General features: G+C 53.7%; 1 protein-coding gene across 1 annotated transcript in view; it reads right to left on the bottom strand.

Moving 5' to 3' along the window:
* Nucleotides 1-3011: 3011 nt before the first annotated feature.
* Nucleotides 3012-24003, bottom strand: part of CACNA2D2 (calcium voltage-gated channel auxiliary subunit alpha2delta 2) — a 467666-nt gene continuing 446674 nt past the window's right edge. Inside the window, exons 25-39 of the mRNA XM_067561187.1 lie at nt 18606-18703; nt 17213-17303; nt 16284-16346; nt 15737-15840; nt 14533-14631; nt 14024-14118; nt 13511-13558; nt 12143-12214; nt 11242-11394; nt 9779-9831; nt 8411-8466; nt 7898-8021; nt 5857-5966; nt 5155-5243; nt 3012-4215 (exon numbers count right to left, since the gene is read on the bottom strand). Of these exons, the coding sequence (XP_067417288.1) occupies nt 4087-4215; nt 5155-5243; nt 5857-5966; nt 7898-8021; nt 8411-8466; nt 9779-9831; nt 11242-11394; nt 12143-12214; nt 13511-13558; nt 14024-14118; nt 14533-14631; nt 15737-15840; nt 16284-16346; nt 17213-17303; nt 18606-18703 (1384 nt within the window). The 3' untranslated portion in view covers nt 3012-4086. The remainder of the gene's footprint in view (nt 4216-5154; nt 5244-5856; nt 5967-7897; nt 8022-8410; nt 8467-9778; nt 9832-11241; nt 11395-12142; nt 12215-13510; nt 13559-14023; nt 14119-14532; nt 14632-15736; nt 15841-16283; nt 16347-17212; nt 17304-18605; nt 18704-24003) is intronic.

The raw sequence follows: 24003 nt of genomic DNA, 5'->3' as shown, positions 1-24003 counted from the left end.
CCATGAGGGCTGATCTGCCCAGGAGATGGGTGGAGGCCCACTCAGCAGGTGCTAGAGGGGCAAGGGAGGAAGATTTGCCTGCGGCTGTCTGGGACTGACCTGCTCTGGGGATAGCTGGAGGCCGGCAATGCCCAGGGCTGTCATTCCGGTATTTATTCCCCTCTGAAGCAGAGCACAGGGATGCTGCGTATTCCAGTGCAGCAGGCTTCGCTGCACGCTGGAAATAAAAGCTCGGCTTCCAAGGCAGTGCCGGGTGGCTTGGAGGAATTAGTTCTGTGCGCCCATCAGCTGCACTTCAGCACGAGCCCCTGCTCTGCGAGCTAACGGACATCTACTGAAGGGAGACCGGATCAGACAAAGGGCTCGTCCGACCTCATGGACACTCCGCCGGGCCTTAAACCAGTACATTCTGCAAGCAGCTCACAAAGCAGCTCCTTTATATTGCCTCCGCACGGTGGTGTCACAAAGCAGAGCAATGCAACACACACCGTTCCTAGCCCTTCCTGCCAGGTGTCCAAAAAAAATAATCCAGGAGATTCTGGCTCCCCGCCGTCTAGAAGAGCGTATGTCTCCCTGCTCCCTTCTTTCCCAAGTCTCTGTTTGTTGCTGACGAGGTACGCACATTCACTGGCTCCGTGGCGTCAGGCAAACAGAGATGCGGGCAAGGCAGCGGCAGGCTGTATGGTACCCTAGGGTTTCAGTCCGGCTTTGGTGAGAAGTGCAATGAAATCGGGGTGGGGCAGGATCTCAGTTAGTCGTTTGCCCACATCACAAAGCAGTCACACGATTTGGCATGGCTTGGCAGAGAGAGGATGAGGTGAGGGACACAGGCCAGGAGTCGTGGGCCAGGAATGGCTGGTCCCATCTTTGCTAACATGGGCACTAACCCAAACGAGAAGTGGACGGAAAGGAAAGCAATGAGGTCTGGGAGGAGAGAGCTTTTCCGACATTTGGCTGCTGGTTCTGAAGATGGGGAGGGCAGTGGGGACAGGACGTGAACCCCTTGTTAACGATGTTGCCGATGAGGCAGGGTACCCCACCCTGCCCCCAGGACAAAGAGGGATTAAAAAGGAAGCTAAGAAGACTCAGCAGATGTGCCAGAGACCTAATGGTAGATATCCCAAACGGATCATGGTGCACGGGACTGCACTGTATTCTGCTGAGCTGCACTACAGTGCATGGTGTTGCACTGAGCTGCACCCGCCACTACGCTGCATCATGTTGCACTGAGTTCACCACTCCACTGAGGTGCATCGTGTTGCACTAGTTTACACCACTCTGCTACGCTGTATCACGTTGCACTGGGTTGCATCACTCCACTACGCTGCATCGCCTTGCACTGGTTTACATCCAACTGCTCAGAGCTGCCACACCCTACACGAAGTTGTGACACTTTTCGCACCATTGCATTACAATGCACGGAGCTGTCGCCTTGCATGGAGCTGCTTTCACACTGCGTGGAGCTGCTGTGACATTGCCCTGCTCTCTGCACTGCACTGGGCTGCCGCTCATGATCTTGCTCTATCCGTCCCAGGAAGCAGCAACGAGGGAGGGTCTTTCCCCTCTCCTGGCCACCCAAAGCAAAGAGGCAAAGGGGATATTTGGCTGAAGAGAAGGCGGCTTTGGGGCCGGGAAGGGACTCAAGAGCAGCTGAACCTGTGGTAAATGGCATGATTATTTTATCCCTGCCTGCGCCCAAGGACTAGCCCCAAAGGCTCTACTGCTTTGACGTCCCAATCTAGACACCGCTCACTGCAGGGGGAGGGATTCTGTTACTTCAGAAGCCGGCTTTAGTCTGAGGTGCAGAATCCATCCCCGGCATAACAGCACCTGCTCAAAGAAGAGACCAGCTTCTTCCACACATGCCCCAGCCCCAGCCATAAAACGTGCTGCTACGAAACCAACTGGAGGGGTTCTTGGCGGGGGGCAGGGGCTTGAGTTGAGTGGCAGGTGCCAACAGAACCCTCACCGCTAAAATCAAATTCGAAATGCTGGGCGGGGGGCATCTCATGTCGTTTGGATAGATATATGACATCAGGGCCAGAAAGTGCTGGCTGTTGCTTGAAAGATGGGTCAGTCTCAAGTCTCCCAGGTAGTGAGACCCTAGAATCCAGGTGTTCTTCCCTCTCCCAAACATCTGGATGCTTCACAGGCTCATGGTAACAGGCATCATGCACCGAGGCATTGAGTGTGCAAATAAGGGCCTTGTGTGCCCATGGGTCAAATGCCCCATGTCATCCCCCTGCTGGTGGCACATGTTACTTCTGCCCGTGTAGCATCCTCCTCCTTTTCTTGCCATCTCGGGAGATTGAACCTGCCCCTCTGGGGCCTGACCCCCTGCTCCGTGGCGTGCCACTAAACCCCTCATCAGCGCGGCCCCCTTCCCAAGATTTCAGCTGTTGCCACAACCTAAGGCCAAAGGCGCATAAGGTCAAACTCTCCCCATGGAGGCAAAGTCAACGGGAGCCATATGCGGGCACCCTCTTGGGTGCTCAGTTCAGGGACCCTCCTCCTCTAGCAATGCTGCCCTGGATTCCAGTCCCCCTGGAGTAGCATTTGGGGCATGAGGGCCAAATTCGCCCTGGTGTATCTCTTCTGACTTAACAGAGTCACACCAGGGTGAATTTGGGCTGGGTTTTTCAGAGGTCCTGAACCCCAGTGACGTCAGTGGGAGCTGGGGGGCTCAGCCCCCTACTTAAACCAGACCCTGAGGGTTTTAAAAGGCTCTCCAGCTCTACGTGCCTGGTGAAGAAGGGTTAGCACACAGGATCAGGGCATGCAACTCAATGGAGTGGGTAGCGCCCGCCCCAATGGTGGCAGTCAGGTCCAGAGAGAGACTCATGGACCATTAACCAAGCTTTCTGCCAGCGTGCCCGCCGGTCTGTGTGGCAGAGACAGTTGGTATCAAGCCTGGGTTGTAGAGGGAGGATATTTTTGGGGAACGAGGAGACAACATGGACCAGGAAGTTCTTCTTTGCCATCGTTAGTCCCACCCACTCTGTGGGGGGACGCATGTCAGGGCTAAAATGATGCACATCAGTGGCTGCTGAATGTCTTGGACCCTTCTCCCCACTTTCCACTACAGAGTTATTGATTTAAATAAATAATACTGACCATGAAATTCAATTCAAGTTTCTTTTTTTTGTGTGTGTCCTTGTTGCTGACAATAAATACTGTAATCCTTCAGGCTAAAACGTTGGAAAGTAGATGTAGAAAGATCAGGTTTGAAATCCTCAGGCTAAAAAATAATAATAAAAGACTGGAATAAGATGGATGTAAATAATGCGAGACTCAGAAGGGATGGTGTTGGAAAGCACCTAGTGATTGGGTGGCATGGAGAAGCAAATGAGGACATCATAAAACTATGACATCTGTTGTTTTTTGTTTTGAGTTCAAGAAGCCATGGCGATTGGCTGAGGAGTTAACAAAATTAGTCTCGATTTGGCAAGAAAACATCATTTTTTTCATCTTCTAGTTTGTTTTGCTCTACGGGTTGTTTTGGTGGGGCAGGGCGGGAGGGCAGATTATTTCAAACACAAGACTAATCTGGCGTCGTTGTTGGTTAAATACTTTAAGACGGCAAAATGGTAAGACAGCTCTCAATGGAAACTACAAAATCTCCCAGAATTCCTCAGGTTCCATGAGAGGAGGAAAAAAAAAAAAAGAAAAAAAACCAAACCAAAAAACCAGGTCACTGTTCTTCGTATTTGGCCAACAGCTCAATGGAAAGGTGAGGCCGGGGTCAAGGAGTCAAGAGCTCAAGGACATTCGCTGTCTGAAGAACAGAAGCCTCAAGATGGCTTGTACTTCCCCAAGTCTTGCTCAGAGCTCAGTGCTTTCCGGCCTGCTGCACAGAGACAGGAGAAAGGCAAGGGCAGGTTGGAGAGGATGGGAAACAAAGCAAAAGAAAAACGAAACAGAGATGCCAGCTCCTGAATGGAGTGAGAGGAGGGCCTCGTGAACCACAGCCAAGGTGGAACCAGCACGGATGGGACGAGAAGTTGCCCTTTTCCAACACGCCTGGAGGGGGATGCAGATGGAGTTTTAAACAAAAGAAAAATGGATGGGTTGGACCAGATGGATGTTTTAAAGGCAAGATGTCGCGGGCAGAGGCTGGCGGCTGGCAGTCAAGTAGAAGAGCAGCAGCTGCAGGGCTAACAAGACGCTGAGGGAGGGTTTGAAGGAGGCCCCTCTGCCGCAGTCTGAGGTATCTTCCTGTGGAAACAAAAGGCGAGATGGGTTTCTTCAGGGACTGGGCGGGCAGGCAGGATCGTCACACATGTGCCAATGGGGCCTGGGGCAAAGGCAGTCCCAGTGCGGCAACTGGCTTTCACCGACGGCTGCCCATAGAATCATAGAATATTAGAGTTGGAAGGGACCTCAGGAGGTCATCTAGTCCAACCCCTGCTCAAAGCAGGACTAACCTCAGCTATATCAGCCCAGCCAGGGCTTTGTCAAGCCTCAGCTTAAAAACCTCTAAGGATGGAGATTCCACCACCTCCCTAGGTAACCCATTCCAGTACTTCACCACCCTCCTAGTGAAAAACTTTTTCCTAATGTCCAACCTAGACCTCCCGCGCTGCAACTTGAGACCGTTGCTCCTTGTTCTGTCATCTGCCACCACCGAGAACAGCCTAGCCCCATCCTCCCTGGAACCCCCTTTCAGGTAGTTAAAGGCCGCTATCAAATCCCCCCTCACTCTTCTCTTTTGCAGACTAAACAAGCCCAGTTCCCTCAGCCTCTCCTCATAAGTCCTGTGCTCCAGCCCCCTAATCATTTTGGTTGCCCTCCGCTGCACTCTCTCTAACTTGTCTACATCCTTTTTGTAGTGGGGGGCCCAAAACTGGACACAATATTCTAAATGCGGCCTCACCAATGCCGAATAGAGGGGAATAATCACTTCCCGTGACCTGCTGGCAATGCCCCTCCTAATGCAGCCCAATATGCCATTAGCCCAGATCAGACGCACTCGTTTTAGGAGAGCTTTCGAATCAGGGGAAGGTTATTGCCTGTGACCTAGCGTGTCCTTAGACAACCACAAGCTGTTGGTAATCTTGCTTTCCATCCACAGCAGACCCCGTGCACAGCCTCCCCTGCGTCCCTTCTCCCAGGACCCCTGCTTCCCTCGCCCTTGGAGCCTGTTCCCACACTTACCGTTGCATTGTAGTCGAAGCAGATGTGGGGACCTTTCCGATACCGGGGCCTGTCTACCAACTCGCATTGATTTGGATCTCTCGGTGGAGCTACACATGTCAAGGAAACAACGCAGTGTGGACATGTTTCTGGGGGTGGGGCGGCTTAGAGAATTTAGGCAATGAGACAGGAGGCCGTCCAGAATGCAGGGGATTTCATGAAATCTGTGATTTAGGGAAGGACATGGATCCCTTTCCTGTCTTTGAAGTCCTATGTCAGGTTGCCTTGGTCTCCTCTCTTCCTAATGAGAAGAATCCCAGCTCCTGTAACCTTCCCTCACTGGTCACCTGGCCTGGAGAACCTAAGCAATCACCTTCGCATCTGACCTCCTGGGGGGGGAGGGTGCGAGCCCAGAAGAGAAACAGCTCCGAGCTGAGCTCAAGCAAGGCAGAGACAACCAGTTCCCAGGAGAGGGTGGAACAAGGGGAGCCGATTTGTGGATGACGTTAGTTATTTCTAAAGCATTGGGGCTGCTGGAGGGGTCCTGTCCTGGAACACTTGGTTCTCTTGAAACCTACGGGCTTAAGTGGGAGACATTGCACAGTGTGGGGTGAATTCCAGCTCTGTGATCATCAAGCTCCTCTCCTCCCCAACGGCCTCTGTCTGTGTTCTGGGGCTGAGGTGGGAACTGATAAGCCACATGCAGCGACCATCAAAGGATACCTCGTATTTCCGCCTGAGGGAGCCTGGTGGACTCGCACTGGCTGCACATTGGCTTATCCGCTACGACAAACAGCAGGTTGGTATTGGCGAGCCTCTGCGCGTGGAATAGTCTGTGGGAAGGGACACAGGGAGAGGGGCACCACTGTTATCCTGGGCCGCGTTTCCTGTGCTGCGTCCTCCCGCTCTGTCATGCCGCTCCCAAGGAATGGAGAGCAAGCCCGGCTAGCACTACCTGGGAACCTCTAGCCACCGTCAGAGAGGTTCTTCCTTGGTGTGGCTGGCCTGGGACATTGAGCCCCACACACCAGTGCAGGTCTCCACGTCCCCTGACATGTGGGACCTTCCCTGTGTCATCAGGGAGGGACACGAAGGAAGGTTAGGTTAAGGTGCCAAGGAAGCATCCAGAGCTTTCACTGCATTTGGTGGCCTCGTTCAGCCGGGTGGAATTCCTTCCTTCCCAGGCTGAGAGGGCTCGGGCGTCCAAGCCGCTGGGCTGACGAAAGGGATTAGGAGAAAGGTTCCACTTGATGAAACCCTAGTAGACAACAGGATTGGGGCCCACCAAAGGGAGTTCTAGAGGCCCTCGGGTCCAGCTCATTCAGCCCACGGGGCTGGCTGTACCAGCAATTGCTGGTGTCATGGTACAATGGTACTATGTTATTGCTAGTGTTTAATTATACAAAGGGCCATGGCTGTGCATGGTGCTTTTCAAACAACTAGAGGGACCCGATTCCCACTCCCAAGGAGTTTATGATCTGAAATTAGACCAGGGCCACAATGGCAACATAGAGGGGAAGTAGCTGCCGCACTCCCACCCTAGCACCCCCCTTCCCTTTCCCGGCAGGTGTGAGAAAGATACGGGGACTTGGGGGCAGTGGGGATCGCCATTGTCATCTGGGCATCTATCTCAACGATCAACTGACCATCAGCTGAATTAAAGTCATTATTCATTCAGGCACCCGCAAGACTCTTCTGGTCTTGCAGTTCTTATTGAGTCAGTGACGTGCCCACGCTTTGTCCAACCGAGGGAGACATGCCAGTTTAGCAGGAGAGAGAACCACAGAAGATGAGGGTTGGAAGGGACCTCAGGAGGTGTCTAGTCCCAACCTCCTGCTCAAAGCAGGACTAACCTCAACTAAATCATCCCAGCCAGGGCTTTGTCAAGACGGGCCTTAAAAACCTCGAAGGATGGAGATTCCACCACCTCCCTAGGTAACCCATTCCAGTGCTTCACCACCCTCCCAGTGAAAAACTTTTCCTAATGTCCAACCTAGACCTCCCCCACTGCAACTTGAGATCATTGCTCCTTGTTCTGTCATCTGCCACCACTGAGAACAGCCTAGCTCCATCCTCCCTGGAACCCCCTTTCAGGTAGTTACAGGCTGCTATCAAATCCCCCCTCACTCTTCTCTTCTGCAGACTAAACAAGCCCAGTTCCCTCAGCCTCTTCTCAAAAATCATGTGCCCCAGACCACTAATCATTGATGAAGGGCCACACCCAATCTGCACAGCATGGTGCAGGTTGCAGCTGCTCATTGAGAGACTACGGATCCCAGCATGCAATTGAATTGAGCAGCCTGCATGCCATGGTAGATCTGAATGGGCTTCTGACTAACGTGGCCTAATTAGGATCAGCTAAAAGGACCATGTACCAAATTCTGCTCTCATTTACACTGGTACCTTGCACAGAAGTTTCCATGTTTATAGTTGGCCCAGTATAAAACCCACCAGTATTTAAAACCCCAAGGCCTCTTGAGTTGAAAAAGAAAGTGAAGGGGAAGAGAAAATTCCCTGTTCCCTAGCTCCCGACAAGATGCAGCCTGTTGCATAGAACCGACACACCAGGGGCATTCAAGCGTCCTCAGCCTAGGGACCCCTAGGGAAGATCCTCTCCTGCCCCCAGCCCTCCTACCTTTGCAACACAGCCCATGTTTTCTAGCTGTGAAATGCACCCTGGACACCATGGTCTGGTTAGCAGCCCACAACGCCAGTTGCTCTGAACCCTGCTGCTGTGGGTCTCCTGCTGCCCCGCTGCACTGACCTGGAGCAGTTTCCACAGTCGATCATGGCGTTGTAGGTGGCGTTGACGGTGCTAAAGTAGTACTGTGTCTGCTTCATGATGCAGCTGGTTTCTCGGGACTCCACACTGTCTGCTGTGACATCCTCTGTCACCGGTGACAAAGGACACAGTGAGACGTGGTGGGAGGAAAACCCTTGGCTACTCATTCCTGCCCCACTGACACGAGCCCTACTTCTTTCTCTGCAGTGGCAATCAGAACTAAAGTGGTCTTTGCTAGCTAAAAAATACACACCACAATATTTTGGGAAGCAATACAATGTACCCCAGAAATCTCTGCACTGGGGTGAGTGACTACTGCTGTGACTCCAGGTGCCTGCCCTTGAAGATCAGCTGGTGACATCATCTGTCTCAGTCCCGTTTCTTTCTCAGTTGCTTACTCCTCTCCACCACCTGGTCAGACTCCCCCTATCTCCAGTGGTCCCCCCTCCCCACTTATCTCTCCCGCTGCACGGCATGAATCCGGGCAGGACTTACCTGTTTGGAACCAACTGCTGTAGGTCAGGCCATACAAGAGCTGCTGGAACAAAGACCTTTGGGAAGGAAAAAGCGGAGCTGTTAGTTGACATGAGAGGCCAATCACTGCTAGGGACCAGGCTATGAGGCCGTGGGCTGCGTCGCCAGTGGAAGCACTTGTATAGACGGTTTTACACCGTCCCCTTCACTCCAGCTGGGCACTCAGCCTACAAGATCAGAAGCAGATGTTTCTTTTCTCTTTCATTCTCTGGAGGGGCGGTTGGTTTGCCTGGCTTTGAGCTACTCTGCCATCACGAAGGCAGATACAGCCACCGTGTGGAAGGAAACCCAACCCGTTCAACCATTAATCAGATCAAAGTCAAAGAGACCAAGCCACTTTAAGCCTTCAGTTCAATCCAAGAGCACTTGCTTTCCTCAGGCTGGTTTTCCTTGGCGCATGTAACTCAGATTGCTTTAGCTTTGGAAATGGAACCTGGCAGGTGATATCACTGATGTAGATACAAGCAATTAACACCACCGTGGCCAAAACTGGGTGAGAGACACAGTTCCATTTGCTAAAAAAGTATGATTTTCAAACCAAACCCACACGGCAGTGAGTGTGTGCTCTGAAGGAGGGATTCCAAGATGGCATCCAGGGCTATCACTTTCCATTTCTCTCTCCCTCCAGACAGATAGATCTGTCTGTCTGTCTGTGTTTATCTATCTTGTAGTGTGCTAATCACCACTGCGTCTGAGCAGCACTCTAATGACCCATGTAACATGCCTGTGAAAAGCACTAAAGCCAAAATGTTTGAATTTGAGTGGTGAAATAAGCACCTAGACATCCATGTTTGAAACGTTTCACTTAACTGTACAGAGAAATGCCTCAATGATGCCTGGGGGTGCGTGTGTGTCTGTGTGTGTGAGACAGAGAGAGAGACGCTGGCTAAAGGGAGTATCTGACATTGTATCTGAAAGGTGTAAACACCAAGGAAGCAGGGCAGGGGGAAAAGCCAGGAATCTGGGCTGAAATGGACTAATGGAGATGTAAGCTGAAACTCAGGGAACGTTTTCTGATGCTGAGACGCATTAGGCGGAAAAGGATGCTCCCAAAGGGACGGAGTGGTGGAAGCGCCATAGATTTAGATGAGGCGTGGACAAGCCCCAGGAGCATGGACTGTAGGAAATTCTCCAACCCCAGGGACGAGATGGACCAGATGGAACCTCCTAAGGCATTTGCAGCTGACTTCTCTCACTAGCGCTCTCTCACTCTGCCTCGCTGTGGCACATCCTCACCCTCCCGTCTCACTCTAAAACCTGGGCCGCAGAGAGCTCTCCTGGCCGGTCAGGATTCAACAGCAGCAAGTGCTGCGAGCGACGGAGACTTACCACGCAGCGGCTGATGTCCACCACGCCAGGTTCAGGAAATCTGCCATGGTGGGCTGGAAAGAAAAAGGAGACGGAAACAATGTGTCAGCAGAGCAGGCGCCAGCTGTCCACAGAGCTGCGGAGAGACCCTACAATAACCTGTCTGGCTCACTGTTATTTTGCAGACTAGCACTGACTCCTTAACCAGCCCCCCCTCCTCCCACTCTCTGTGCGGCAGGACATCCCAGAGTGCATTGCAGCACACGCCGCGGGGGCCACTGTGTGTCGTGTCCCCTGGGCACTCGAGGCCCCGCTAATGCACTCTGGGATAGCTGCCCGTGTTTTCCCAGAATGCACTCGGACTGCCCGGCAGAGGCAGATGCACAGCCTCTGCTGACACATGAAGAAAGCAGCTGCATGGACACAGCTCAGCCACGCTGCTGGGTAACGTACCGGAGGAGACTGTGGCCGGTACTGCTAGCACGGGGGCAGCCTGCGCGCAGGTGAGATAAGAGGCTGTTTAAGACCCTGCACCTGAGAGGGACGTTGAACCTCTCCAGAGCCCCCCGCTCCACAAAGCACCGGGAAGAGATGGGGTACCATGGCCTCTGCTAGTCCATGCCATGTTGAATCCCATGGAACATAGCACCTGCGGCTCTGAGAGAGCACACCACAAGCATCATCCAAACCTCGGTACCAGCCAGGAGTGCTGGAACCTCAGCAGAAGTGTGGGGGGGTATGAGACCCCGCCCCCTCTGTTGTCCCCACCCCTTGCTCCTCCTCTTCCTCTGAGGCCCCGCCCCCTGGCCAGGCTGGTCTTGGGGCTGGACCATGGTAAGAGCTGCCCAGGGAGCCCAGGCTGCTGTGGGGAGCCCTGGACCTGCCTCCTGCCCTGGGTGTGGTGGGGGACACAGAGTGCCCAAGAGCAGCCCCCCCGGGGCACACTCCCAGGGAAGGTGGAGGGTCCGGGGCTCCCCTGGGCAGCTCTTACCACTGTCCTGCTCTGATTTCCAGCCCGGCCAGGGGGCGGGGCCTTGGGGGAAGAGGAGGAGCAGGGGCCACTGAGAGGGACCGGGCCTTGTGATGGGGGGCACTGAGTACCACCTCATCCCCCCACCAGCAAGAGGCCCGCGCTGCTCCGCGCCTGCCCGAGGCTTGCAGTTTGAGGGAACAATGCGGCCCCTTGTCCCCCAAACTACATGCCTGTTAAAACGTGGGTGGGCATGGCCCCCCTGGTCCTGACACCCCTGACCGGCAGGTTAAGAGGATTGGCCAGCTATCTCTGGTTGCATTCTGGGAGGACATCTGTCGCGCTGAGTGGCTGCATCACCCCGCTGCTACACCCTACTAGCAAGCTAAAGGAATTTCCCCCCTTGGTTTCTTTGTGCCAATCAACAGCCGTTTAATTTCCTCACTGTCACGGATACAGGGAGACCCCTGGGCCAGGAGGTGACATAACGGCCCTTGCGTGGGGCCACACTCACCACAAACACCCCTCTGGGGGCAGCTCCTGTGTTGCTCTGGGTTTCTGGGGCGCACACAGACTGGAAGTCGTAGGACTCCTTCCGTGTGAAGAAGGAGTTGTTGTAGAGCGCAGACATCAAATTGGCATCCACCTCGCTGAAAAACTTCCCCACCTGGAAGGGATGAGACGCAGAGGGGGCAAGTCCGTGCTTAGCGTGAGAAAGAGGACACACTCCCTGCATTGCAGGGCTCGCCGTAGAGTCATCAGGAACCAGGATTACGGTCACAAAAGAAATGAGTTTGGAGGTCTCTGCTGAGCCTCTTGTGGGTGCTTCTTAACATGCCAATACACAGCTCAGCACCATGGGGCATGTCTCTAAAGGAACGACCTAGCAGTAGAACAGCAGGAGGTGGAGGAGGGCAGCAGCTCAGGACTGAAGGTCACTGGCAGAGCTGGAGAGGGGCTAGGGCTGGAACAGTGGGGGGTGTTGTGGGGCAAGATGCAGAAGCACTGGCAGAGCCTTAGAAAGGCTGAGGTCTGGAAGAGCAAGGGGGCTGCAAGTCAGGATTGAGGTGCTTTGGTGGAGCTGGGTGTGGGGAGCCCAGGGCTGGGATAGTAGGGGCGGCGCAGGGGGGTTGCAGACCATCAGCCATGCACAGCGCTACCAGTCCTTCGCTTTCAGACACAACTGAAATTTACCCAAACCGAAGGAGCAAATTACAACCAAAGAAACGGACCGTACGGGCAGGAGCTTGTTTCAGCTGCTGAGTGCGATTGAATACCAGCTGCCAGCCAGAGGCTGTTAGGAGCAAATCACCGCGCTGCCTTGCGCTCTGACTGGGATTGCCCTTCCTTCGACTCCTAGCTTCTCAAAGCCAAGAGCATCCACCCCAGCCTCTGGCGGGAGAGCTGCTGCTCACCTGGTACCAATGATCTTCCTGGTTGGAGAGCACCAGAAAGCCTCCGTCGTCGATGAGAACGCAAATGAGGTCCTGCAAAAGGAGGAGACCACTGGTCTGATGTAGGCAGCTCAGTGCTACGGGCAGCCCTGCTGCGCTCAGCGGTGTCCAGGCAGCCGTGCCCGAGGCAGAGTCAGGGGGTCAAGGGAGTTTTGAATGAAATGCAAGCAGCACATGAAAACCCTGGGCAGGTGATTAGGTCAGTCAGCCCTCCTCTGAACTCCTGGTTCCCTGCGGATCTCCTTCGGGATCCTTCCTGAAAGTGCGGGGGTCTTCACATGTTAAAGGATTGCTGTGCTGTGTGAAACAGCAGCACTGACATACAACTGCCACACTGGGCGGGACGGGATACTTAGGGGATGGAACAAACCTCTGTACAGTCTGTATCAAAACCTATCTGCCGGAGTGATGTCGGATGGACGTGGGAGCGGGACACAGTTAGAGTCGTCTGCATGACTCCACCTGCGTTTCCATCCCTTCCAATTTGATGCGTTTACGTGCAGCTTTAACTAAGAATTTCCTGCCTTTCTGATGATTTTTAAATAACGGCAGGGGTCTTCTACTTTGACTTCCTCTGGAGATAAGGACGGGCGTTTCCCTTTGGAAGTAAGGATGGGCGTTTCCCTCTAGAGGTAAGGACGGGCGTTTCCCTCTGGAGTTAAGGACAGGTGTTTCCCTCTGGAGTTAAGGACGGGTGTTTCCCTTTGGAGTTAAGGACGGGTGTTTCCCTCTGGAGTTATGGTTGGGTATTTTCAACCCTAACCAAAGTTTTTTGTCTTGGAATTTCCTTTGGGTTTTGAAACCATTTGTCACAAATTACTCTGAGTCTGGTGGCTGTGGTGTGTGATAATAAATAATCCGTAGCTCTTGGGCAGCATTTCTCATCAGCAGCCCTCGCAGCACTTTACAAAGGATCATTATCCCCATTTGACAGGTGAGAGAGGGGAAGCGACTTGCCCAAGATCACCGGCAGGTAATGGTAGAGCTGGGAATAGAACCCAGGTCTCCTGAGACTCCCACTCTCTCTCCACTAGGAAACACTGCCTCCCTGCAGCAGGGCAGACCAAGGGGGTTAGCTGTATGACTGCAGGATTCCTGCCAGGAGATTATGTAGCTTGTAAATTGCAAGGGGCAGGGATCGTGTCTTCATTCTGTATGTAAAGCAGCAGAGATGTCTAGGGCACCATTCACATGCTTAATAATCATAAGAGCATGTCGTAGGCTGCTGAATGTGGCTGCCATGCTGGGGACTAACTGCCCAGGGCAGAGCCAAGAAGCTGATGGGTACAGACGTAGCTGCCCTTCTGAGCCCCCTGTCCCACCGCTCACCTTGTTGTTGGCCTCACAGTCCATCTCACAGCTCGTGGAGGGGTCGCACTGTCAGACCCAGCAAAGAAAAAGAAGGGAGAGTTGTAAGCGTGGCAGCAAGCGGGGTGTCCGTGACGGATCTGCCTCATTTGTAATCTGCAGCCAGTTCCCCATGGGCCGGATGTCCCAGCTCCTCCTTGCTGTACCTTCCCGTGGATATCAGAAACCAGCCGGGAGAGAAGGTGCATGGACGTGGGGAGAAAGGGGGGGATGTGTGTAACGGGGATGGGTAAAGGGGGTAACCAGGTCTGTGTGGGATGGAGGGGATTGGGCTAGCTAGTGGGGGTGGTTGGCAGGAGACAATGGCCGGGCTGTGCAGATCGGGGCTGAACTGGGATCCCCCCTGGAGCAGAGGAGTACAGGTCTGAGCAATCACACCAGAGTACTCCTCTATGTGCTAACTAACCCCGTCCGGAGAAGCAAAGCCCGGAAGGGCTATAGGTCAGATCTTTCCCCTTCCTTCTCCCCACTCACCCTGCGTGTTCCTAGCTGGTCCCGGTCTGTCCGATTACTTGCTAGGACTTTAAACTTTTCGGCCCAAGCCTCCAGGTCGAGCTTCACCCCAACCACTGGGGAGAGGAAAGGAGGTCAGGGTAAGGTCAGGGTGAGCCAATTCTTCATTCCCACGTCCACACCCTTTGCCCTGGAGAGGTGCATCGACTGGCCAGTGAGTGTTACCCCGGGTGTTAAATCACAAGGCCTTGAGAACTAGGATCGTCTCCCTCGTTCCCCCAAAGGGGTGGAGGAAGGAGGCTGCTCCCCATCCCTGGCACCATGTGGGGGGAAGCCCAGGATTGACCGGACACAGAGAACAGGGCTGGGGAGTCCACGCCCAAGTAGAACAAAACGGGGAGACCTGCTGAATCCGGGTTAGTGCCCTTGGTGGAAGAGCGCCCGCAGCTGGATCCGGACAACCGAGGATATGTATGTGGAGGGGCTTTCCCCTAGGTCTGCAATGCAGACATCTCCCCAAGCACCCCGACCTGCTGGCTTCAGGGTCCTGCCGCCAATGCTGAGTTCCACGGCCGTGCTGACCAAGATCCCAATGGTGTTGTTTTCCAGCTCCAGCCCTCTGTAGCTGGCTGTGAAGAGAAGGAGAGAGGGAGACCTGAGACCACAGGAGATGTGGACATGGCCACCAGTACGGTCCCTGCTGCCATGGCAGTTTCTTGGGCAGATTCCCAGGCCAGAAGGGACCATTGAGACTATCTAGTCTGATCACAGGCCAGAAAACTGCCCCCAAATGACCCCTAGAGCGGATCTGTGAGGAAAACGTCCCATCTTGATTTAAACATGACCAGTGATGGAGAATCCACCACCACGCTCCTTGGTAAATGGTTCCATTGGTTAGTTACTCTCACGCCTTATTTCCAGACTGAATTTGTTCAAAGGACCCCCCTGTGAGGTGGGGCTTGGGATATTCCACCTGCTGGGATGAGAACTGGTCAAACCACACTGCAATCGCCGTGTTCACAACTCCAGCTGACCCGCCCCACTCAGTCAAACGGCTCTTGGGCTTCTTTTCCCTTCTAGCCTGATTCCACATCTGGCTGCCTGCCTGCCGATGCCCCCGCCCCTGCGGCAGGGCTCTCTGATGGACCCTCTGACTGCTCCAGGCCACGGATCAGCTGGGGCACTGCAGAAGCACGGACAAACCCACGTGCACCTAATTCTTTATACGACCATCTTCCCTGCGGCCTGGACAGCGGGAATCCCTTTTGGTTTGTCAGCAGCGGCGCAAACGGCCTGGCAGAATAACCCTGCAGGCCCAGCTGGTGTGCTAGGCACCTTGCTCACCATTATGATGCAATTCCCCCCTCCAGGAAAGGATTCTCCTACCCACCAATGGGCGACACTAATGCAAAATACACGTGCTGTGGACCAGGATATTTGAACTAGCAGAGCCCAAGAGATTCAACTGGCCAGGGCCAGATCTCAGGCATATTTCCCCGGGAGCCATGGTCATGGCTGCTCTGTACTGCTGGAGGCAGGAGAGAAACTTCCAGCCCCAGACACAGCTCCAGGCCCCGAGAGCCATTACTGTCTCCTCTCTCTCTGTACTGCTGCAGAGCAGCTGATCACAGGGAATCCCATCTCATTCCAGAGGGCTGGGAAGCGCTGGGCTTCTCCTTGCTGTGCACACAGAGCCGCTGTCTGGCTGGGCTGCTGGTGCAGTGTGGTACTTACGGTCCCGGTAGGGCGGTTTGAAGATGTACCCCTTGTTGTCCAGGCTCCTCCGATAGAAGCTGGCGTTGAAGGGCTCTGGGTCCTCTTCCCAGTCGTCGGCAGCTCTGGAATGAACCAGCCACCCACAAGATGTTACCGATTTCCTCAGGGATTTTGTTCTGATTAGAGGTGGGCCGTAACCAAGGCTAGGAAACGCATGGGTGGGCTAGGACAGCAAACCCACAGACCAGGCACACAGGGAAAGCTCTTTGAATGCTGCTGACTCTCCTCCTCTGGGGGGCACGCAGAAGCCCCTCACCCTCAGCACGGCTCCATGGGGCGAATCAGTGGCAGAATCCCCCCGGCAGGATAACCAGCCTTGTGCGGAGGATCCTGCCCTGCCCTGAGCGTGAAGGCCTCCCACGGCTTGGAGAGTCCATTTGTTTTAGGGGAAGGTGGAGAAGAGGCCCCGAGTCAGTGGGCTCATGTACACCAGTTTGCCCGCGTGCGGAGGTGACACCCTCCTACAGACAGAGCTGAGATGCGAAGGGGAATCAAGGCCTCTTACTTGTTAGGGAAAACTCGGGTGATGCCACCATCTGTGGCGGCAAACACGGCCAGGAGACTGTACCTGCAATGAGACAGACAGGAGCACAGAGCGTTACAGCTGGCTAGAGAGTGTTCGGGCTCCTTTCCCCCCTGTTCTCGCTCACTTCCATCTAGCAACGGGTTTTTTTCCTACTGCCCATTGCCGTTGTAGATGGGCGCCTTCCATGTGAAATCAATAGCACAGTGAAATCCCCCATGGACTTTGTGGAGTCCCTGGCACTTTTGCCTTATCAGGGATGAAACTGTGCTTGGGGTGGGGATGTTTTGGGGTGAGAGTTGGGTATTAAAAGGGGGTTTGAATGAGCACTATCAGTCTCAACTGGGACCCAAGGGACCGCTGCTTCCTACAGCAGTGCATCACTTATGGTGGAATGGTTCTCCTCCAGAGGAAGGCCTTGTGTAACATTTCCTAAAGATGGTCTGACTCTGGATTCCCCTGATCTGGATCAGCTATTGCATGCACTGGAACAGTCATCATAAGCACCGCCAGTGCCAGCTGGGACAGCCTCCCACAGCTGTGCCCTGCCCACGCCACCTACTGTGGTAGGAGTGCAAGCTTTTGTACAGCAATGCCAGCAATGTGGGGGCTCCTTCAGAGAGTTCTCTGGGGCTGCGAGCTTCCCCAGCACAGTGCCTTGCCTGCACTCTGGGAGTCACATGTTAAGGCCACAGCTTTTACTTGGAAACCTATCCGGGATCAGAGTATCTGCTCTGGGGGGCTTCAGTCTTTGCTTAGCGCAGAGCCCGTTCCAGGAGGGTGCTGCCTTCCAGCTGGGGTTTTCCAAATGTGCCTTTGCCTAAGAGACTCAGTCTCTCTCTTCCCAGCTGGAATGGGCCCTGGCTGGGCTGCTGCTGGCAGGACTGGCTGTGGAATGGGGCTGTGCCTACGTGTTGAGGTCCTGGTCCTTCCACACCCTCTCCACCAGTTGCTGGGTGATGCCCGTGTCCAGGATCAGATTGTGAAGGAGGAAGTTGTCGCCTTGAAAGCAACAGGGAGAGAAGAGAACAATGAAGTTTGTTCCCTGCCCAGAGCCTCCCCCAGAACCTGCCAAGCAGTTGTCTCCCCAAACCCCAGGATTCCTCACCCCCTGTGAGTGCCAGGTAAAGGAGAGTGGGTCCCCCTCGCCCTTTGGCCTAGGCCGCCTTTCCTCTCCATCCACTAGAGCCCTTCCCCCATGCTGTCTGAGCAGCTGTGTCATGGCACGAGTCCTGGGTGCAGGACGCGGGCTCTTCCGTGGCTCCCGTGCTGTTCTGCCCCAGCCACGAGGAAGCTGGGGCAGGAGAATTCTGCTGAGACAGTCCCAGAGGATGCCAGGCCCAGAGGTGGGACCTGGATCCAGGGCTCCTGCAGGGCAGTCAGATGTGCAGATCCCTGAACTACCGAGTGCCCTCCTTTCACCTTCTCTGGGACATACATCCCATTAAGCAACACATATCTATATAACCAGTGGGGGGGACTCAGGGCGTGCAGGAGAGGGACTCCTGACAGAGAGCAGGCAGGCATCTCAGCCAGCGTACTCTAGTCCTAGTCCACAGCAGCCCCTGCTGGTCCAGCCCGAGGTTCTCCATATACAGCTCTACTGATGCCACTCAACGCCAACCTGCAATCCTGCTGCTATCCCAGCACTGGGCTTCCCACACAGAGCTCTGTCAACACCCCTCAATCCTGCCCTGCAGCCCCCCTGCGATTCCAGTCCTTAATCCCCCCATTATGGCCGACGCCCCTCAATCCTGCCCTCCCACATCACTTCCTGCTACCCCAGCCTGGCCGGCCCACTCTCAGGAACGGACTGTCACACACCGTGCGGCTTTAGTGGCCAGGACCAACGCCTGCCTGGCATCAGAGCCCACCAGCAACGCCCAGCATCAGGGATCCAATCCCTACCTGGAGCTCAGCCCTGCCAAGTGTGAAAGGCTTGTGACCCAGCCTGCGGCCTTCAGTGCTGCCAATCTGGACGGGAATTGTTAACCATTCTCCTCCTATTCATCCCCTCTGCCTGCTGAGCAGATCCTTCACCAGTAATGGAGCCGCTGTTTATTTGGGCGAGGGATCTGACCAGGCAGAGGCGGGAGATGCTGGCTCAGCAACGCGGCCGTGGCAAACCTGGCTTTCACTCTGCTTCGATTTAACGTCTGCCCCTTCAAGCAACAGCCACCCCCCGCTGCAGGCTGGTTCGAGAGGGCATCCACTCTTGTCACCCATCCCAACCCAAAAGCCACCCATTCTTCCCACAAAGAAGCCCAGGAACACTTGGCCCGCCCCGGCTCCTGTGGTACTTACACTGTTTGGAGTCTGGGGTCACCTTTTCCATGAGGGCGATAAAGTTTTCCAGGAATTCTGTGTTGTTATCCGACAGGTCGAGGTCTTTGCAATATTCTCTGGGATTAGGGTGAAAAGATTTGTCGTTTGGAAGGATGAAAAAGCTACTGTCAGTTTTCTTCCGCTCAAATCTGGTGCAATCTTGTCTCTGTTCGTGTGCGTGCGTGTGTGTAAGCCTGTGTGCCTGGACGTGTCTATAGGGAAGAACCTGTACGAGTGTGTGTGCAGGGGCTGGTGAGAATGTGCTCTTGGGTGTGCGAGTGTCTCTCTGAGTGGGCCTGCACTGTTTGCACGTGCTGTGGGGAAGCAGGTATGTTCACCAGAAAACTGCATATTCAGGTTTCCCCCATGATCGTTCAAGAACCCTTGGAAGTTTATGAAAGAGCACGTAGCCAATTTCAGTGAAGACAGCCACTGCACTGGAATTTATCAGCCATCTCAAATCTGGGTCAGGCCTGGCATTCTGGCTATCCTGCTACCTATTCAGCCATGCCATCAAACACCATGGGGGAAAGCTGCTAACATGGTGTGGCATAGCAGTGCCACCCACTGCGCTTGCTAGCCTTACTGAGCAGAAGTACCCTGTGAGCAGTTACTGCAATTCAGCTTGCTCAGCGCCTTCTCAGAGAAGCCAGGGATCTCTGGTTGCTTTTAGACTTCCCTTTCGGCACTTGGATTCAACTGATTCAGATACGAGATGGTTGCACATTCATTCAGTCTGAGCTCAGCCCCAGCGGGTCTTTGGTCAACTGCCTGGGGCTCCTTCCTTTACTCTGAGTCTTGGCATGCAGCCCAGAAACACCAGGAGTAGCAAGGAATCCGCAGTGCTCCGCAGTCTGAAAAGGGCCACAAGACGCCTCTGGGTTTCACTTCCCAAAAGGAACCACCTGCCCCTGGGGTCTGAGACTCAAGGGAAGCAATCTGAGGACAGGCAATTTTTGCTAGCACGAGGGGCGAATATCACCACTGCACGGACAGTGGGAAGTAGCCACAAGCAGTGTCTGGTCACTGGAATGCCAACGAGACCCCGGGGAAGGGCTGCGGCCCTGGAGTGACAGAAGTGGTGCCAGCTGCTGTGCATTCCCTAGAAGACGGTGCCACCTGGCCAAATGATATGATGCCTTCAGACATTACTGCCCAGAATGGTGGCAAGAGCCCTTCAAAAGACAGTGCCCCCTGGAACAGAAGTCTGAGGCTTTTCAATGATATGCCAGCTGGAAGGGCCGGACAAGACCTTTGAAGAGAACACCAAATGGTGTGAGATCTTCAAACCTACCTCTCTTTCACCTAGCACGATGGTACCTGAACACCTGAAGGCCCCTTATGATGCATCTACCAGAAGTACTATTTGCCAGACTGCCTAAAACGGGATTTTATAAAGGGTGAAGGCTAGGCAGTGACAGATTTATAATCCGTCTGCTAATCCCACCTGTCTTTGAGGTGATTTAATGGGATGGATGCCTTGGAAAAGTCACCAAACTCTCCTTGCGTGCTGACACAACACCTAGTGTTAGTTTTGTTCTCAGCCCTTCCGTGGAGGTGCAGGCATCCTTGCACGCACCCTCTGCATGTGGCTGCAAAATCCAGCTAACGTGAGGTTGCTGCATGTCTCGCTGCAGGTGAATTAGCTAAGACTTGGGGCTGCCTTCCTGTCACAAGCGAACCCCGAGACCAGTGAGGAAAATGGTGGAACGTGGCAGGTGCTCAGATGAGCTAGGGACAAGGCTGGAGGAGATGGACGTGGTTTGGTGTTTGAAAGCCCTCACGCGCTGGAGCGTCTTCTCCAAAAAACACCCGATCTACATGACTTCAGGTGCTGTCGACTAGATGCTCCCGGATAGCCTAAAAGAGGCCCAGGATTTAATAAGCAAAGACTCCACTGACCGCACTAAATCTGGGAGGAATTTCCCTTGACTTCCATACCACAAGTACCTTTTTTCCAGGTCTGGTTTCAACTGGCTTGCACCTGATTAGACCCAGACTGAATGTAACTCTAGTTTCTTTCTCATGCCATCATTTTAATAAGGGTGGGCTTCGCAGAAATTCTTCATTGGACCTGGAGAAGCCTAGGATTCAATGACCATGAGCATTAATTCCCCTGTCACCTTAAGAAGCAGCTGGTCTTTCTGCGGCAAACCCACTCCATTGAGAAAGCCGTTCTAAAGCACCAAGAAATGCCTATTCTGAGCTTGAAATGCTGGTTAATGATGTTGGGTGGCATTCAGGCTGTCTTATGTTACAGACTCTGTTACAAACAGGTGCATTCATGTGCCCTGACACAGGTATTTTAAATGAATACCCCCAAATAAATGAATTCATACTATACACGCAGGATAAGGCATAGCAGTCTAAGGATCCAGGATGAACAATTCAGTAGATTGAGAGACATCTTGAAGAGCATTTGAACTGCGAAGGTTGCAGCTGGTATCCTGTGACTTGACCATGCGGCCAGACGTAAGCAGGTAGCGTGGTGGAGCACACAGTAGATTAAGCAGTTGATGTCTGGAGACCAAGGGAGTGTGGTCCAGTAGTTAGAGCAACAGATGTGGGAGACAAAACTCCCAGCGTTCTCTCCCTGGCTCTGCCACTGACTCACTGCGTGACCTTCGGCAAGCCACCTCACTGCTCCATGCCTCAGTTTCTCCATCTGTACAATGAGGATAACTATGCCCACCTGCCTCACTCAAAGGGTTGTGAGGATTAATTAATTAATTAATTGTGAGGATTAGGTGACTGCCATGTGCAGGGAGTGGTGGGAGAGTATCAGATAGATTCTGCTTCGTGCTCCATTCGCCAAGCGCTCAGTTTACCAAGTGCTCTGAGAAATGCACTCCCCTAGCTGGTGCTGCTGCTTGTACGCTCCAGTCACAGCAAACCACCTGCCCATCCAGTTAGCCTCACCAGCAGGAAGGCAACATCATTGGAGAGCCAGAGATTGTTTGTATTTCGCATTCAGTTCGTGCTTTTGTAAACTCCTCTCTTGGAAGCAGCAGGGGGAAGGGGCAAGGAAGGAGAAAGCAGAGGGAGGTCTGAGAGACCGCTCTGGGCTCTGTCTCATTGGTGGAACAATTTCCACTGCGCACAGCCACATACAGCCACTCTCGTCTTAGAAACATGAAAATCAGATGGCCAGCCATGCTTTAACCAGGTTACCACACCCCTACCCCACCCCCACTCTCGTTATGCATATCTGTACCCTTTATATAGATAGATAGGTGCTAGATCAGCTGTGTAGAACATGTGCATAGATGTGTTTGTGTTCTGTAAAGAACCCTTCACTAGTCGCTGCGTGTGTCAATTGTTGTCCCAGCCCTCACAATGTCTTGCTCTCGGGTGTGCACTTGGCCTGGAGTCCTGCCCTGCGGTGCATTGAAAACAAAGATCATTGACGGTTTAAAAAAAGAATCTGGATGGGTGTGTGTGTGTGTGTGAGAGAGAGAGAGACATTGGCATGTGAGTGTCGGGTGTGAGGTGTATGAAATCATACAGGGCCAGACTCTCAGCGGGGGTAAACAAATGTTGTGCCATATGCTGATTTACTCGCTAAGGATATAGTCTGGAGTTTACAATATTCATGCCTGCAGTAACTTTGCTGAAGTCAAGGGGATGAGCGTGGCTCAGTCTAGCTTTGCCCTGGGTGCAGGGAGAGGAACTTTTGGGTTCCATGCCAGCCCAGCCGAGAGTTCCCGTCTCCAAAATGCCCACGGCTGCAACGTCTCCTCAGGAAAGAGAAACCAACAGCTTTTAAACCTGCTGCGGATGCTACTTCTGTGACAGCAGCTGCCTCCGGATGCCGGGGTCCCATTGCCTCCAGCTGTCAAGCCCCCAGGCTGCCTTGATCTCAACACGCCAGGTTCCTCGTGCCCTGAATTCTGGTGTGAGAGTTGCCATCTTGGCCGCCGCACCAGGGACTGAGCCGGGAACCTCCAGAGTTAAAAGCACAGGCTGCCCAGGCTCCCACGCTGGTGTCTGTAACAGACTCATCTCTGTACAGCAGGCACAGTGGGGAGGCCTGTATCACACTCAGCACGTGGGTTACACTGGTATGATATTGCCACTCGCTGCCAGGCTGCGAACACCTTCAAGGTAGGATGCCGTGGGGAGCAGGTCCCAGCTGCTATTGCCACCCAGGTGCAAAGCGCAAGAGAAAGGGTCAATTTAAAGACTGTATTCACGAACTCTTGGCTATGTTCCATTGGTCTCCCTGGCCGGGATTGCGGCTGAGTACCCCTTGGCAGGGGGCGTAGTGGGTCCTGCAGTTCGCAGGACTTTCCAGTCTTGTTTCATCAGTTCAAATATTACTGTTTCAGTTTAAAGCATCTGTGTAATGGTGTTGGAAAAAGGGATCAAACATGATATGAAGGAAGACAGATCCATGCCTGCAGGACAGCAGATGGCAGGGTATGTGGGTACCCACTGGGAATGCTTGGGGTCTGAGACCCCTGTGGTGTGGGGGCATTTCACAACAGCCAGCTAATGAGGACAGCCAATGCTCCCCACTGCCTGACACACAGCAGGCCCGGCTCTGGAACTCAGATCAGCTGGGCTGAGCTTCTTGGGCTTTGCTCCGGTGTATGCTTACGTGACTCCTGAGAGGAGAGGGATTTCACATCGCCCGTCACTGGGGATGACATCTCAGACTCAGCCCAGCCCCTTTGCTGTTGGATCACTGAGGAAGAAATCAAGGGAAGGCACTGTGCTGAAGTGCCAATCCACGAGCCCCATCACGGGCTGTCAGAGAAAGAGTCCCACAGGGGCTACATAGCCTCAGAAACTGCATCTGCCCTGATGACTGCCACAAAAGAGAACTTGGGCAGGGAGAAGGACAAACAGGGAAGATGAGGGGAGTGCACATCTCCTGCATGAAGATCAGAGGATCCTGAGAGAGTCATTCTGCTGAAGAAACACAGAAGGTCATGCAGCTCTGTTCCAGGACTTGGCTACTCTGTGGGCCCAGCAATGGGGAGAAAGAAAGTGGTGGGCGCTCATGAGCATCCCATTCTTAAGCAGCCCTGCAACTTCTGACCACATGCAGCAGGTATGACTCCTCTTCTCACCAGCTCAAATACCCCAGGAGAGGTCATCAGTGTGCATCATCTCTTAGAGAACTGAGCAGTGGGCCCCTGACTGGGCCCTGAAGTAACTCCAGTGCTGTGGGACTTTACTGTAAAATACGGTAATATTTTAAAAAACATATATTATCTAAAGTGTTGCCAGTTCTTGTGATTTCATCGCAAGGCTCAGGACATTTGGTGTTTTCCCTTAAATCTCCAGCTCCCGGAGTCCTGGGAATTGGGAGAATCTCAGCTCTCAGTGCTAGAAAAAGGAAGTTTCTGGTTTTCGTGGTTGTGGAGAAAAG

The sequence above is a fragment of the Emydura macquarii genome, unplaced genomic scaffold (assembly GCF_026122565.2).
Source record: "Emydura macquarii macquarii isolate MOO-44397 ecotype Brisbane River unplaced genomic scaffold, CSIRO-AGI_Emac_v2 contig_2369, whole genome shotgun sequence".
NCBI lineage: Eukaryota > Metazoa > Chordata > Testudines > Chelidae > Emydura > Emydura macquarii.
This window is presented reverse-complemented; position numbering and strand designations above follow the sequence as displayed.